The sequence below is a fragment of the Platichthys flesus genome, chromosome 5, assembly GCF_949316205.1.
Source record: "Platichthys flesus chromosome 5, fPlaFle2.1, whole genome shotgun sequence".
NCBI classification, from domain to species: domain Eukaryota; kingdom Metazoa; phylum Chordata; class Actinopteri; order Pleuronectiformes; family Pleuronectidae; genus Platichthys; species Platichthys flesus.
The window spans coordinates 10209342-10227174 of record NC_084949.1 but is presented as its reverse complement, the minus strand read 5'-3'; the positions used below and the strand labels follow the sequence as shown (position 1 = coordinate 10227174).

The 17833-nt window shown below is 40.4% G+C and overlaps 2 protein-coding genes across 5 annotated transcripts; one reads left to right on the top strand and one right to left on the bottom strand.

Moving 5' to 3' along the window:
* Positions 1–1391: 1391 nt before the first annotated feature.
* On the top strand, positions 1392–14506 carry tecrb (trans-2,3-enoyl-CoA reductase b). Of its 4 annotated transcripts, none has more exons than XM_062387545.1 (12): positions 1392–1475; positions 6178–6228; positions 10610–10661; positions 10793–10837; positions 10929–11032; positions 11416–11531; positions 12268–12373; positions 12530–12602; positions 12717–12760; positions 13215–13272; positions 13542–13630; positions 13794–14506. In XM_062387545.1, exons 1-12 carry the CDS (start codon positions 1461–1463, stop codon positions 13965–13967), a joined length of 927 nt encoding a protein of 308 aa, XP_062243529.1. In that variant the 5' UTR covers positions 1392–1460; the 3' UTR covers positions 13968–14506. The 4 variants fall into 4 exon arrangements, with proteins under 4 accessions (XP_062243529.1, XP_062243528.1, XP_062243527.1 ...); XM_062387544.1 differs by having other exon boundaries at positions 12530–12608; XM_062387543.1 differs by lacking the exon at positions 1392–1475 and having other exon boundaries at positions 5900–6228.
* Positions 14507–14990: 484 nt separating this feature from the next.
* Positions 14991–17640, bottom strand: ndufb7 (NADH:ubiquinone oxidoreductase subunit B7). Its single transcript, XM_062387546.1, has 3 exons — positions 17362–17640; positions 15567–15735; positions 14991–15142 (listed from the first exon to the last, which is right to left on the bottom strand). The coding sequence occupies exons 1-3, from the start codon at positions 17471–17473 to the stop codon at positions 15055–15057; spliced, it is 369 nt and encodes a 122-aa protein (XP_062243530.1). The 5' UTR covers positions 17474–17640; the 3' UTR covers positions 14991–15054.
* Between the last annotated feature and the right edge of the window lie 193 nt (positions 17641–17833).

The following is a 17833-nucleotide window of genomic DNA, read 5'->3' as shown; positions in this document are numbered from 1 at the left end:
TTTAGAACAAGTTGGTTATTGCTTCAATAATGCAAGCAATTCAAAGCCTGGCAGGGGCTGTTTAATCTTTACTTTGACAAACTTAGGGTTATCATTTTACATTATTTTGTTCTCATAGCTTATTATCAGTTAACTATTTAAATATACACAGGCTACTTCTACTAGAAAGTCTCTTTATTTTAGAAACTTGGACTATGGGCAGAAAAGGTCTTTGGTTCGTCTCGGGTTCGACTCCACGGAGAGACAACAAAAGACGAACCTGGATTGATCTGTCCAAAAATCCAAGAGTCTCCCTACCCTGTCTAGTGCCCCTGAGCAAGGCATCTTACTCCCCCAACATCTGCTCCCCGAGCGCCGTACATGGTCGCTCAATGCTCTGTGTGTCCTGCACACAGATGGGTTAAATGCAGAGGTTAAATTGACCTACCATTGCATGAGTGTGTAGTGCATGTCTGTGCATGTGATTGGTATAAATAAACATATCTTAATCTAATCTTTATGTCCTCCTATTGTGAAGCACTTGTAAATGTGTTTTGAAAATTCCTATATATTATGACTAATATTATTAATAAGAATAAGAATTTCAATTAAAATGACTTTCAAGAGAAAAGGAAATAGAAAATAAATACAAATTATTTTCTGCAAATTTTTGTCAGAATAATTTATGATATAATAATAATCCTTAAAATGTCAATAGGGCCTCACTGTCTGTCAGTTCCTGTCAGTGCTCGGGCCCTAAAAAATTAAATAAAATAAAGTTGTTGTTACAGCAGCAGGTACATGGGGTAGACAAGATAACACAAATATTAAATTAAAGGCAGTATGATAAAAAAAAAAATCTGTTTATGTGCATTATTTACACGTTTCTCTTTAGTGGTTTGTATAGAAATGTTATAAAGTGCAGTGTGGTTGATGATTGCATGCGCGATTAGAAAACAACATTTATACATAAATATAAGAACATATTGTGATATGCAGGTGACACAAATGTGCAAAAAGCTATTTTCCCTTGGAAAAGAGTTCAAATAGTATGAGTAGAGTGAGATGAGAAGACAAACAGTGCATAATTTTTTATTTTATTTAGATAATGTTGATATGTAGCCTATACATGAAGCTGAGATACAGAAGAAAACGATTATTATTATGATTGATATATATGTATAAACAGTTAAAGGTAGAAACCGGCCACAGATGAGAAGTTCCAGTTCGCCTCCGTCAGTCAGATCTGAAGTAAGCGCACAGAAATCTTATGACGTCAGCATACCCGTGGGTTATCAATCCCATTGGCTACGGCGTCGACAGTTTGGGCATGTTCGTCTGCTTCGCTCCTATTGTGATTGGCTGCAGCACAGGCGCGTCACCCGCCTGGCGTGGCCTCAGCAGACGTATATTTCGCGTGTGATTGGACGTCCACTTGTCACTCAGCGGAGTTAAGGAAGGGGCTGCAGAGCGCTGCCAAGATGAAGCACTACGAGGTGAGTAGCGTCAATGAAACTCTAAACCGTCAGTGGAGACAGCCTTTGATCAGTCTCCATGATTCGAAGTGTGTGGGGTTCGCTTGTAAACACGAGCGGAGCCGTAGCGGAGCTGTGGCGCTGTAAACACGCACAGGAAGGAGCGCACGCTGCTGCACCACCGGAGCTGCCGCATGTCACCGGCCTACTGAGGCCGTCGTTCACGATAATAAGCTGTGAGGAGTTAACTAATGTCACGGTGAGAGCTAATGTGCACCCGCGCGCCTGAGGGATAAAGCCTCGTCGTGTATTTCAGAAGATCTCTCCACGCCTGTGAGATAAATAGCTGTGGGTTGTCAGCTCTACCGCCCCCTATGGCTGGAATGAATCACTGTGCTTCTTATCTTGTTATTACTCAATAATGCAGGTGAACAGTCAATTGAGTGCGACATCTCAGCGTGATAAATCAGACCGCGTGGTTAGGGTTGCTTTTTTTATTATTATAACATGGTCAATATTAAGAAAAGGCTTGCGAGAGTGATTCGTAATATTACCAGTATCAAGTCATAACTGAGAAGACGTCGGTTTGGTCAGTTGCTAAATATCCACAAAAGAAGCAACTCCCTCCTTGTCTGTGGGATTTCTTTTTCAGAATAAACTCACTTTCCTTCACAATCTGTCCAAAGTCCTGATACTTATGATAATGTGGTTCCAATGTGACAAAGGATTGTGTTAATTGTGAAACCTACTCTAAAGTATAACTATTACTAATCAGACTGATCACCTCCATCTTACATGACCCAAAGCCTAAATTTAAATTATTCTCATATTAGTATGACTTGAATCTCATGTTACGACATTTTTCCTGTAACATTACAACTTTATTCTCAAAATCTCAGATATTTACCTCTTTAAGTGGAACTAAAACTCTGCCATACTCTCCTCAGGGGATAAAAAGGAAAAATAACTGTATTTCCCTTTTGCTACTTACCCATTGTACTACTGCTAGAACTTAAAGTGTTTGTACATGTGAACAAGTGGAGTTTCTTGAGCAAATAAAACCCATCAGACAGGATCTGAAGCAGTCTGACAGAAACTGAGAAAACCAGTGGCTGCTCCGGTTCCCCTTCTTTCTCTCAACAGTAACCTATGAGGGACAAAACCACATTTTAACATTGAGATACACTGAATTCATTTTCTCATACATTTAATAGCAACACTGATTAAAACTACTGTTTAATTCAGATAAGAAATATCTTTATTTGATAACACGTATATAAATCGAAAGAAATCAGTTTGTTTGATCACAATCTTACTTGTTTTTCTCACTCTACGTTCCACTTATCATTCAGTCCTTGTACAGGTCACAACCTCAGGCCGCTCCTGCAACACTTGCCCTCTGCTCGACTGACCTTTTCACAGCCATCCTCAGTTATCACTTCCTAAAGCCGTGGCAATGACCTAAGTTGCATTTCAAAACGACTCATCTGCACAGTTTAGACTCTTCTATGAGGCTACTGTGTGATATTCAGGTCTATGATGTACCTACATTATTTGAGACAGTGTCAAACTGAAATGTGTGTCTCCACAATGTCAGGCAACTTTTGGAGGCAGTTATCAAAATACAGATACATATCTGACATATCTGACCATGGTACAAAGTTTTACGGCTATAACACAGCTCGTTAAACAGGGTTACAAAATACCATGCAGCTGTGTGAGTGAAAAGGTTTTTTTACATATGTTGCCTGTAAAACTGAATTATTATGAACAGACTTTGCATTAGTTGTTTAACAGCATTGGAAGGAATCACAAATGTGACACCAAATCAGATAACTCATAATGTCTCAGCAACAACTCAAAAAAACAACTTTCCGGAAGACTTTATAGACACTATAAACTAACTTTGGAGAAATTTTTTTTTTTTTAGAATACAACTTAATCGGTTACTATTACCCAAACTGTAGTTTCTTTTTTATATTGAGGATTGCATACTGTTATACCAATACTATACAGCATACTAATAAGGGAAATAATCAAAATTGGCAAATTTCCCCATTGTAGGACTAATAAAGGATTGTCTTATCTAATATGGCTAGCCACAGTCGGAGTTCAATCAAAAACTTCAAACTTCACGGGCCAATATCTCTCGCTTTATTAAGCTCTGAGAAACATATCATTTTGGTTTCATGGGTTTCTGATGTGACCTTATCAGCAGAATACCTTTGATTTAACAGATTCTGATTGAGTTAATTTTTCATTCTTTAATTTTTTTTGAATCAAATCAATTTAAACTTTATAGCACAGCTTTGGGTTTTAGTCTTTTCTTTCCTTGTACAGGGCACAACACACCAAACAGAAATATATTGTCGAACTGAAAGTACTTAATAAATTATAATTCTTAAGTTGCATCCTCACAATGTCTTGCAACAAAAATCAAATGGCAAGTGTTTTTCATTTGGTCACTGTACCAGTTTATTCTTTGTTTCATTGCATTTACACCAGATAGCACCAGAGAGCTGAATCAGCTCAACAGCGATCTGCTCTCACACTGACTTCCTCACTACAGTACAATATACAGTATGTGTGCAACATGGACAGGTTGTTAATCTTATTGAACGCAAAAATTGTTAGATTCAAGAATGCCCTCCTACCTTGAGATGTGCAGAATTAATGGAAAAGAAGTCGTCCAGCGTCGTATTCAAAGTTTACTTCTCCCAGATTCCCTCTGACCCATGTGTCCATTACGGTGAAAGACTGTCACTGCCAAGCAAAGGCTTTATATAGATGAGAAGGGGGAGGAACAGTGGCAGTAGGTATGCCTGGCATACAGGAAAGTGAGATGGGGTTATTTCCCTGAAGTCACAAGAGCAGTGTTGGGTTTCTTGCTCACTTAAGGCATCACTGCATGCAGGATATAAAATCCCTTCTGAAAGGACAAAAAAAATCAAAATAATAGCGACCAATTTTGTTGTGCATTATAGGCCACAAAGATGAATCTCTAGAACTTTTTTATCGTTTACTTTTACTCTCTGGGATTTTGACGCTTACAGAGAAACATCCAAATTTGTGGCAGTTTTCTGTCCAGGTTCAATGACTACGTTTATATGGACCCCAATTTTCTGACTTTAAGTCTTATCCGGAATTTGACATTATTTTGATTATGGCATTTTCAAGAGTTGCTAATAAAATATTCCATTGATATTCCCATTAACATTTTACAGAGCATAACCCGATTATGACTGGTGCCATTACATCCACTATACCCCAACCTTAAATAGTATAATGTTTGAATCTACTGTATACCATTTTACATGTTTTCTGTCAAATTGTGAAAAAGCTAAAATCCCTTTTTTATTTAATTTATGTTGTGTACACCCATGAAATGTGATGTCAAGCAGTTGTTAACTGTTGTTAATTGATGTTGCTAAATTACGCGAAAAACTCAAATGGGATTAAGATGTATACATATCTACAAAATGAATCTAAGGTCAGAAAACTCCACAAGTCTTATAAGATCATTCTGAGTATGACCTTATTCAGGTTAAGGTAATCAGAAAATGCTGTTTACATGTCAGTGTCATGTTCAGCCTTGATCTGGTTAATATTAGAATATTGCGTCTATGTGAAAAACTTTCAGGTCTGTAGATTCATCCGTTAAGGTGCATGAAGAAATGTGAAGCCTAAACTCAAGGGCCAAGCTGAGGTTAAGCCTAAAGCTTTGACACTTGTGACTTTGCCAAAGGGGAATTTCCTGAGTTAATCCCTCCGAGTCTGGAGTGTTTATCATCCCTCTGTGGCAGGATAGAGCAACCCCCTGTGCGTGCACGTGCTTGGTCGCTCAGGTGTCTCAGAACAGGTGCTCTTATAACACAAAGATTGAGTGATGGTATAGTGTGATCAACATTGGGCCCATGACATAACTACATAGGTCTAGATGGGCGGCGGCTGCTTGTGCAGAGTTAACAGTAGACCTTTATGTTATGCTGGAAGACCAAGACAGGGGGTCATACTAGGAAAGAGGGGCTGCTCTCTGTCATAATAACTCTCCACCATCTTCCCACTTAGCCAGGAGTTAAGAGGTATCTGAGGTCGTCAGTTGTCTTTTTTTAGGGGAGGGGTTGTGTTTCAAAACCAAGTCTGGTGCTGCTCTGACATGAAGCTGCTGCTCTTGGCTCGAGAAGTTTCCTTCACACAATTATATGTGCACTGGTCTATTGTGGACGCTTTGCCAGGGGGATACTGGGAATTCCTATGTTTGCAACTGTGCACACACACATATGTGGTATATGTCTGCACTTTGGGGGGGGGGGGGGGGGGGGGGAATTGGTAGTTAAATAAAGCAGCACGCCAGAAGAGAAGGAATGAAAGAGGGAGGGAGAGTGAGAGAATGACAGAGGAGAAAGAAGAGGGAGGGGATGGGGTGCAGATTTATTTCCACAGCTGAGTGCTGTGCCTCTCCTCTCAGCCTCGACGTGGATCTGTGATAGACAGCAGAGAGGAGGCAAGTGGAAACAGAACTGAGGGGGAAGAGTGAGGGGAAGAAGGGAATAAACTAAGGTGCAGGAGGAGGATTGAGGACATGGATGCCCTAGCACTAGAAGCCACCAGTGGCAAAAAGACAACTAATGGGCCGATAGTAGCGGTGGCCCCGCTGCCGGCTCAAGCCCCGGCCAAACGCAAACCTGCCAAAAAAACTAAAAAGGCTGTTGTTTTCTTTGAGGTGGAGATACTGGACGCCAGGACCAAGGACAAGCTCTGCTTCCTGGACAAGGTAAGAACATATCATTTTTTTTTTTCTTTTATGTGTGACAAATCTAATCTTAATACAACTGGACTAACATCCTTTGTGCCAGAAGACTTTTTAGTAACAGCTTGTGTGTGCCTGTGTTTCACTGAACAGAACAGGTGAAACATGCTGGTCCTACACTACTGTAAAACGTCTGTGTGTGTGTGTGTGTGTTTATAAGAGTCAGGCGTTTTCTATACCATAGAGGGGCTGTAGTCATCGCTTTCAGCGGGTGCGTTGTCCTGGGAGAGTATGAGACCATTCCACTCAACACTGCTGGGTGCAGTTCTCTGGGCGAGGCAGTGGACAGACGCGCACAGGACAAAATATCACAAACAACTGTTCGAGCGTCCACACTAATGTGTCAGCCCTGCAACAAGTGATGTATTTGTAAAGGTTAATACCTCACTGTCACTGTGTTGGCACTTCGACTCCATGTAGACATCATACTAGACACTAGCCTCAACCTATGGCCTCACAGCTGCAGGTGGTGTGTGTGTGTGTGTGTGTGACACCAACATATATCCTTCAGAAAAAAAGATTGTTCTACGTATAATTCATGATATTAAAGGATTTGATGTATTGTATCATGAATGATCTCGTTCTAGATGAGCAACATGAGATAATTTCAACTGTTGAAGGTGTCATACATATTCTAACACTGATCTATGACAGCAGTATAGACAGTAGGACTAGACATTTTTTTTATCTTTTATATATGCAGTATTTACAGAAAATCCTATTCACCTTAGTGTCTTCTCATATGTTCAGTCACCGTGGTGCCTGTTGTTCTGCTTCTCCCGCTGTGGGCTTCAGCTGCTGGTTTAGTCTGCTCCAGGTGTTCGAACCCTGGACTGCAATCTGTGGTTTAAACAAGATGTAATGCAGAAATCTGTAGAAAGGAGCTGTGAAGGAATCTCCTCATTTATTATCAACCAGAAACCAACCAGAAACATAGGAACTGGAAAGATTCCTGCTTTTGAAAAGTAGCCACGTGTCTGGAATAAATTGCATCTGCTGTAATATGTAACTTGGAGAAGATTGGTTATCAACCGACTGATTAGTGACTTTGTTGTTGGTTGACGGTCTCTGCACATGTTTGTCATACTAAATCTTCTGTCAATTTGAGCATATAGTCCATTTCTTGTTTGGTTTAACTGAAACAAAAGTCTGACTTTATATTGCATTATTATATTTATCTTTGTCCTAAAAAAAAAATTGAGAAGATAGATATACTGGCGAGAGTGGGTTTTTTGTGACTTAACACGGAGCCAAGTCAAAACTAGAGATTGTTTAACGTCAACACGTTTTTAGATGGTTTGCAGGGGGTACAACTTCTCCGGCTGGACACAGTTGTCAGTAAATACTTTTAATTTCTTTCCATTTTCGTTCGTAGAGCATATACTGTAGTTGTGGTGGTTGAAAATCAAGTGTGGTGATATTAACTTCCACCAATGAGGATATGTTTTTCAAAACAAAATCCCGGAATATTCCCTTTCTTTAATGTGTGGTTTGCAACATTTTCATATGTTGAATAGTAGTAGTAATAGTAATTGATGGATCTTTATGGGAAAGAATATTAGGCGTATAGCTGGAAGACTGATATCTGCGTGTGTGTGCAATTTGGTGTGGCTTGATTGAATTTCAGCAGACTGCTGGGCAGTTATTGAAGTGAAGTATTGCACTTGAGTATAAAGGGACTAAAGGGTATCACTGTTGTATCTGACACATTTATTTTCAGAGGCGGTTTAAGCCTAATGTTTAATCAGGTATTTTCAAAGTGTTTAATTCTCATCAATCACTCTGTTATTTTTGTTTCAGTCCAATTTATTGAGTTATTCAGTGCTGCAGCAGTAACAGTTGTTTAGTGCAGGGGTTTTCAACTGGTTTTGTCCCAGAGACCACCATTTTGACTAGAAGTAATCCGCGGCCCACTGATGTGCTTACGTACGCACGCTTACGTTTGTGTTTGCGTGCATGTGGATAGAAGTAAGTTTTAACATTTAGTTTATCATGCTGGTTTTATTTAAAAACCTCAAACAAATCTAGATATATCTACTTAAAAACCTCAAACAAATCTATATATATATTTAAAAATCTAGAAAAAACTACAAAAACAGTAGATTTTCAGTGCTTAAGAATTGAAAACATAATTAAAATGCAGTTTGTAGTTGTACTGCATCTCAGAACCATCTGTACATCAATATATAACATTCATGACTTAAATGTACAGATGTGTAGCTGACATGTTGAGGGAACGTTAAAGAAACGGTGATCAATAACAATCATGGTTTGTGCCGTCATTCTGATGGGAGAACTGCTACTGGATAGATGTAAGTCTTCGAGCTCTCCTAAGAAATTGTTTCTCAACCAGCGAACGTGGTAAAGTTGACTGTTATTGCAATTAATTGTTTTGGCTATTATGCCAATTTATTTTTCTTATTACAAATTATTTGTTTTTCAGTCTCGTTTTATTTAATATTTTCATTATTAATTCTGCCCTTTGGGGCCTTCTTTTTTGGAAAATAAAAATTCCCATCATACAAACTACATCTCCAAGACCTCCTGAGAGTTTTTCTACCTAGCTCAACCACTCTTCTACATCCACCTTTAACACGCATATACAGGGGAAAACTACAGGCGGTTTCTAGGCCAAAGCCGGTTTCAAGGTTCCCCTCATCACCTTTATATTATTTTAGACATATTTTTCTTATTTTAGATACTTTTCACGATATTCAAGAGTAATCTAGAAATGTATTGAAAAATCAGAACGAATTTCGAGAACCCCCTGCAATGCAGCCGTGGACCCCCGTTTGAAAACCCCTGGTTTAATGTGTTGTTGGTGTGAGGTTCGCTGCTGTATAGAATTGCATTAGCCTTAGTTTAGAGTGGTGTTATCAGGGCTGCTGCACAATACCCAAAAGTACAAGTTGCTATCCTTACTGGATTATACCAGGTTGTCGGCTTAGCAGAGTTTTCATGGTGAAGGCACGTACACTATTAACACCTTTTGGAGTGGCAGTTCACAGTTAGGACAGAGATAGGTCTGGACCTTTATTTTGGGGGGTGGGGGAGTCACAGAGAGGTGGTTTCTCAGTGATGTAATGCTGCTTAAAATGGCACGTGGTCTTCAGGAGGACGTGAACAGAAGCCAGGTCATGCACAGTGTGACATTACTTCAGCAGCTGATGGATCATACAGGAAAATCACTGTAACAGAAATGCTTAAGGAGATAAATTGGAAAATAAGGATAGAATGTAAATGAATGTTAATGATTTTATAAGTTCTTGTTCTGTCAGGAGAGTTAAAAGAGAGTATATGTGCAATTGTGCATTTTGGTGTGTGTATGATATATTTATATATATTGAATATTATATTCAGGTAGAGGTTTCACACTAACATCCTGGTGGAGGCCATCTGAAAAACATATTTACTGCCGGAATGTTTGGAGAAACCTGCCACTGAAGTCGTAAACCTCAACGACCTCAGAGAAACTGGATGCTGGTGCCAGAGCTGTTAAAACGTGGTCAGGTGCAGATGGTGTTTTTATTTAGTAATCGGTTGACCGTTAGAACATGGTGAAGGAAGTAATGATCTCCCTGCCCTTTTGTAAGTTAATTTTTGTACCTGAATGAAATGAAAAGATATTTGAAAATCTTGCTTTGGAGTTTTTGCTTAGTCTGTCTTTAATTATAGAGCAGCTGCAATGCTGGTTAGAAAAGTCCAGTGTGTACATGCAAATATAACTCATAAATCAGTACAGTACTGAAAGTGTATTAACCATTGATATCGACAATACTAGTCAGCATTGATATAAAAAAATGTACGAATTGGTCAGATAAAGACATTTGGGTGCTCTTCATGTTTCTGTTTTGTTGTCACAGTGTTTATATTTTGGGTAGTTAGCCTCGGAGAAGGTTGTGTACTTTGGCTGTGCATATGTATGTATGTGTGTGTGTGTGTGTGTGTGAGAGAGTATGTCATAGGCTACCTTTGGGTACAAATCAGAATTAAAATCAGATAACTGGGGAATGGTTCATTTTTAGTTCAGTGGTTTAGCTTATGTTTAGCATAGTGATTTCCAGGAAATGAATGCAAGATATGTAATGCTCCAAAAAATGACCCTAGCAGTGTGAGCGTGTGTGTGTGTGTCCACGCGCTGAGGTTCTCTGAAACCCTAATACCAGCTGTTAAATAGCCCACGTCCATGGGATATGTGGGCACAGCCAGGGCTAAATTTACCACTTATCACCATCATAAATGGAAAACAGGATTATTATCTGTTCCTTTGTGTGAGTGTGTGTCTGTGCGTGTTCACGGTACTTGTGCATGTCTCGCCACTTATTTATTGTGTTGTTATTTGCAGGTCGAGCCAAATGCCACTATTGGGGAGATCAAGTCTATGTTCCACAAGAGCCGTGAGTGACGTCTCTGTGCAAACAACCAAAGCCTCATAAATCAGATTTATGGAAACAGTGCAAGTGTGAAAAACCAATACATAGAAACACTGACCCTCTGTCCTGTGTCTTTGTTATGTGTCTGTTTTCAGATCCTCAGTGGTACCCAGCCAGACAGTCCATCCGCCTCGACGCCAGTAAGTCAACAGTGTGACAGTTTGTCAACTGATCAAAATGAACACATGATTTAATGTAGATCTCAATAGAGTGAACGTGTGTGTTTTCCAGAGGGGAAGTCTCTGAAGGACGAGGATGTTCTGCAGCACCTTCCTGTGGGAACCACGGCAACCTTCTACTTCCGAGACCTGGGAGCTCAGATCAGCTGGGTCACAGTGGGTACCACACTGAGTACATCCAAACACTGGGAAGCAAGCCGCGCCAACGTAATCAGACCAGGTCCAACAGTCCGGACAAACTCACCCGCAGCAGAGTGCGAGTGGGATCAAGCAGAGCTATACTGAGATATCCCACTGGGAAAAACTGGAGATGGGGGCAGAGGGTTCCTCCTGACCCTGAGGTTAACTTGCTGCAGTGAAGTTCACTCTTAGAGGAGTGCCATGTAGGGGAGAGACATAATCAGCAGAGGGTTTTCTTAATGTAGCTTTCTAACACCTCAACAGGACAAGATAAAATAATTTCACAAGGGGCTAAATGGAATGAATCACTACAGTCTTAACCTCTGAGTTACCCTGTCCTTCCTTCTTTCTTTTTTCAGGTCTTTCTGACGGAGTACGCTGGTCCTCTGGTCATCTACCTGATGTTCTACTTCAGGGTTCCTTTTATCTATGCGCCCAAATATGATTTTACCACCAGCAAACATTGGGTCGTACAGTGAGTGTCTCCAACACAATGAATCACACATTGTCTTGAGCTTCCCAGTGTCTGTACATCGATCCGTCTGACCCCTACCTAATGAATGATACTTTCTTTCAAACGGGTAAAATCTTTGTTCGCAGTAGATCTGTGTACATCCCATTGATTAATTCAGATCCTGCCGTCTCGGCTCAATCTCCTGCACTCTCTCACGCTCTCGCTTGAGCACACACACACACATGCTATCAGTCTGTGTTAAAGCAACATGAACACATGACCAACATGCTTGTTCCCATAGAGAGCAGGGAAGTGAGATGAGATCACAAGCCGTCACAGGAGACACATTCAGGACACATTTTAATATGGACAGGCAAACTCTGTTTAGTCTGGACCACTTTCATGCACATTAAATTGATTTCAATAATTAATGCATTAAGTTGTATCTGGTGGGATATATACATGCATACATAGAGAACCTGAGGGAGGGACAGTACACCTCCCTACCCATGAGCCTTCATGGCTCCCCAGCACGGAACACATGACATTGATGAAGTCAGGGGCGCTGGGGTGGAGGTGGGTCGTGAAGTATCTTTGCAGTGGAGGAGTTGGCAGCTGATTTTTAAATAGAGGACACGATATGAGCTTTGAATGCATGGGAGGGGATTGTCAGTGCCTTGTTCTCAATAGCAGGAAGCATCCTCTCTTTAATAACTGCAGCAGGACTCACGCGAGTGTCTATTCTTTTTTCCCTCAGTCTCGCCTGCATGTGTCACTCCTTCCACTACGTCAAGAGACTTCTGGAGACGCTGTTTGTCCACCGCTTCTCTCACGGGACGATGCCGTTACGCAACATCTTTAAGGTGGGATACACTATCCGGTCAGAACATTTCCACGTGTTTATGTACTGTAGATTGTTTGAAAAGTGAATCATCAACAGTTTATGGTTTGACTAAGTGTCTCTCTGGCACTGCAAGGACCTCTCAGTGACAACGCGCCTGTCATGTCTTCTATTTCAGAACTGTACGTACTACTGGGGCTTCGCGGCATGGATGGCCTACTACATCAACCACCCGCTCTACACGCCGCCCAGTGAGTGTGCGTGCCCCATCTCGTGCAGACACAACAATCACACATGCAGTGGCATTGTCTAACTGTAACTCCTTTGGACCATTACTGACAGTATGTTATTGTGTCTTGTTGCAGTCTACGGGGAGCAACAGATAAGACTGGCAGTCATCATATTTTTGGTAAGAATCTGTGATGCATCTTGTGTCATTACATTTTTCTATATTTATTTGTTTGCTGCTTAATATGAGTTTTATCAGCATTAAAAAGGTTGGTTTGCATAGTCGCTTTGACATAGAGGTGGGCTGGGATAGGGCTGAGAGGCATTGAGAAGGGTTTTTACAACGACAGGAGAGAAGCCTTTGTTTGAAATTCTTTGCTTGTCAAAGTACCATTAATCTCATCACAATACTCTCATGGACACTGTAGTCTGGATTTTGATACTTTTCCCGACATAAGATTCTTTATCTCTTTACATTTGAGGACAAAAAGCCACTACAGTGATGGCGTCACAGGTGTATGAAATGGGCCTTGTAGACTCAGGCCCTAACTATAAAAAGGTTTATATATTGTTGTCCATACTACCATGATGCAATATGAAATCAATAATGAGTCTATGAATGTTTTCTGTCTCAGTTCTGTCAGATCGGCAACTTTTCCATTCACATCGCTCTCCGGAACCTCCGTCCACCAGGTATTTTTGTATTTCTTACATTGTGTATTCAAAACATCGTAAAGCTATGGTTAATAATCCATATCAAATCTGTTTGTATCAAATATATTTAAATTCCTTTTCATCATTTTTTAAGTATTTCTCTATAACATATATAATCATAGCTCGAGCAGGGAGTAGCATCATTGGACAGTGTTTTACTGTCAATATCAGGCCAAACTCTAACCTTGATTGGATGGATTTGAATTTTTTTTTGACAATACGTTCCTTTTCCTTCTTTCTTTATCCAGGATCTAAGGCCAGGAAGATTCCTTATCCAACCAAGAACCCCTTCACCTGGATCTTCCTGCTGGTCTCCTGCCCCAACTACACCTATGAGGTAATGTGATTTATTTATTAGGAAATGATTGTCCCATTTCTATAATTGTATCCTCAGGACATTTGTGTGTTCTGTGACTCACCACTGAAAGTAGCATGTTATAGCTGCAGCTGCTGCCCTCTGCTGGTCAGTCTGTGTCTAACGCCCCCTCCTCCTGTTGCAGCTGGGCTCCTGGCTTGGCTTCACCATCATGACGCAGTGTCTGCCGGTGGCCTTCTTCTTTTTGGTGGGGTTCATCCAAATGACCGTCTGGGCCAAGGGGAAGCACCGCAGCTACCTGAAGGAGTTCCGCGACTACCCTCCCCTCCGCTCACCCATCGTGCCCTTCATCCTGTAGAGGACTTTTCTTTTAACCCTCCCTCAACCCATCCAGCCCTCCCTAGTCGTAGGAGTCCAGTACCCTCAACATTAACGGACAGGATGCACTTCCTCTTTTCTTTCATCGAAAGTTTCCACCAGAACTTCATTGATTGACTGACGGAATCCATCTCTGTCTCCTCCTTCATTTCCTCCCAACCCATATGTTCTTTCTGCCTTCCTGTTCTACATCCCTGCCTTCCTGTTCTACATCCCTGTCGTGTTATATGAATTATAAAACACTACACTTGCACTGTTTTTTTGACCGCTAACAAACTCATTCTGATTGATTGACTGGCTTCGTCACACTCCAGCTACCCAGTGTTCACTGACAGACGTGCTGCGAGACGTCGTCCTGCTCTTACATCATCTGATACTGTTGTCTTGGGGCTGATTCTGCATCTAGTGAAATTCAGTAAATTGTTCAGTTTTGATATCTATTGCTCTAAATTTTAGACCATGACAGCATTTAATTGTGTTGATGTCTGAAGTAATTTATTAAAAAACAATAAACCCGAATGATGTTGTGTTGCTCTTAGATATAACATTACAAGTGTTTTAACGATAGCTTGAATTTTTACAAAGCTTTTGTTGATTTACGGAGGACAGAGTTTTACACCAAGATGAATTTCAACAGTGCCACACTCCTGACCACTAAGTTATAAGGCAATAAAAATACAGATGAAAAACCATTTTCAGATTCACCTTAATATATTTGAAGATTGATATAAAATATTTTGCGAAATTGACATGGCCAATCTTTACTGGTGAAGATATTATTCATTCAATGAAACCTGAACCAGGGAATTTTTATTTAAATACTTTAGTTCCATTGGAACAAAAAAAATGTATCACTTATCTTTGGACTAATGGAAGAAATAATGAATTAAAAATCTCTTCCACTTTGTACAATCAAAGATCAGAGAACCTCCTCCTTTTGCCTTCTGAACAAGTGTTTTGATGTCATTACTAGATGTTTTCACAGTATTCAGACCACAGGTGGTGAAGATTAATCACTTGTTTATTGTGAACAGCGTATATACAAAGAAGAATTGAGGATGTACTGATTATGCGGCTTCAGCCTGGGCCTCGACTCTCTTCTTCCTCAGCTGGAGCCTCCTCTCCCTCTCGTACTCCTTCATACGCATCACATAGCTTTAGGCAGAAAAACACAGGGAACATGGTCAGTGGCAATGGTGAGTGTACATCATCACATCGGATTAGGTCAAGCTGTTACAGGGGATATAAGATCCTGAATATTAAGTGGTAGTTAATGCTGATTTAATTTTTGACATTTCAGTTCTCACAGCTGTAAAGAGACCAATGTCTTAAAGGTCTTTTTGGACTGGTCGTTTTTTTTGGTGCTCAGAAAAATAGAATTCGGAATTTCTACAAAACCAACCAAACTTTTTAGCCTACACTTAGTGAAAGAAAATATGGTATGATCAAAGGCTCTAGGGAGAGCTACTACGTAGACCCTGTGGTATGATCTTTGGCATCTTGAGCGTAAAACAGCTTCATCATACGGACACATTCTAAGGAAACCAAACCTAAAAATGTGTCGACCGTAAAAACTTACTCCTGGTGTTCACAGTAGTCCCAGTCATGCCTCTCGTGCTTACAGGCCAGGAAGTTGGGCCAGTTGTCTCTCTTACACTTCATCAGTTTCAGGAGATGATGGGCACAGTAGTCCCTCTGCTCCAAAGGCAGCTGGGCCAAGTTCATCTGCTGCTGGCTCGCCAGCATTTCTGGCAAAAGGATAAATATTTGCTCTCAGTCATTATTCAGTGTACAAGTCCCTGAAGTGACTAACTGGATGGTTGTGAGTCTAAAGTGTTGACTGAGAACAGTCTGTTTAAATCCTGTTCAGGGGGGGAGACTTTGTACAATCTTCATTACACAGCACATACAGATCAAAGAAGAAGATTTACTTAATGTTCTTAATCAAACTAAGTTGTACATGGTGCCCTCTATGGTTTGAAAGTTTGACATTTATAAAGTTGGCCCACAGAAACTGACTTGGGGCTGGGTGATATGTCCAACACTTGTATCAAAACAAAAGGAAATCTCCATAAGTCGAAATCAATAATTATCAAAATAAATGTCAGAATACTATTTATATTACATTTAAAGATTTTTGCTCCGAGTGAAGGTTGTGTTTTGTAACTCTTCTTTATGAGCAAAGATCGAAAAAGACTCAAACTGTAAAATTTACAAATATAAGGTCGACCACCTCTTCGCTGTGCTCACACAATTTTTAACAATTATATATATCTTCAAGACATACAAGTCCTATAGTTGGAGTTATTTGCCCAGCTCTCGATTGATTCCATGACTTAAATAATATGTTTGCCTGAGATATCAACTCAAATCATTTATTAGAGGCTTTAAAGTAATGTATTTATGTGGGTTCAGTAAAAGTATGGTGAGCAGATATACAAAAGGATAAATAAATAAATATACTGAAGACATCTATTTTATGGGCAACACTGGTAGGACTGGGCAGTAAATGGTGATTAAAAAAAAGGACTAATTTAGGTGTAAAACCTCTACAACTAAATGTGTTGGGTGATTACTTTTTCATATATGTCAGATGTCACCTTAAAGGTTCAGTGTGTGGAATGTAGTGACATCTAGTGGTGAATTTCATGTTGCAGCGAAATACCCCTCACCTCACTCTCCCTTTGCAAACTTGACAGAGAACCTGTGGTAGCTGTCAGTTGGCATAAAACTGTGAAAAACATGGCGACCTCCGTAGAGAGGACACGCTCCTTATTTAATATAAAGTATCTTAATATAAAAGGGCCAAGTCTAGGCTAAAGAAAACAACAATTAGTAAAATGTAGATGAAACACACAGGTGACAACATCATAGGATTATTTTGACATTCAATTTATGCCAATAGATCCCTTTCACCTAAATCTCATACAATGAACCTTTAACTCTGTACAATGAAATAACTGGGACTGTAAGCTCAACAGTTATATATGCACATGTGAAAAATAGTGTCTGATTTGTGAAAAATTAATAACTTGTCATTAGCATGTCTTTGGGCTCTTATCAAACTAAAGGCAACAAAATCCACGGGGGCCAGTTACCCAATAGCATTAACATGGACTTTAGGATTGGATTCACCTTTTAAATAAATGTGTCGGGCTCAAGGGTGGAAGTCAGATTGAGGTAAAAACACCAAACAGGTCGACCACACTTCTCCAACACCAGTTAGCTGCCAGTTAGCACCCAGCTAGCTCTGGTTAACTTGTAATGAGCTAAACTAGCTTGGCTAATAATGACGAAAACAGTGAGCCAGGTTACTGTAAACACGTGATACGATGGAGGTAGAAGAAACTCTGAGCTGGACCCCAATGACAGACCTCTCTCTTTCCGCTCATCGAAGCCGAGCTGCGGGTCGAACTCGTACTTCTTCACCGGGTCCGGCTCGGTGTCCGTCTCGGAGATGTACCGTCTGGCCAGGTGAGCTCCCATTATTGGCACCGGCGATGTTTCACACAAGATACGGTCAAATGTAAGTGTCTGGTCTGTCACTGTTCGGTGCTAAGCTAACATTTAACGAAGTGTTTCAGCTCACTGCCATTCGGTCACCTCCACAAGCCCCTTGCTCCCAACTTCCGCCCTACACCGGAAATAAACAGCTGAGAGGTGCTTCAGAGAAACAGCTTCCCGCTGGGGTCGGACAAAGGTTCCGCTGGCCCACGGCTGGTGTCGTTTCAACTATGGACTATGGTTAAATATACAAAAGTGAAAAAACTGTAAATAAATATACAAAGTTATAGAGACTGTATACAAACATACAAATATATAAAGACTGTATACAAAGACACAAAG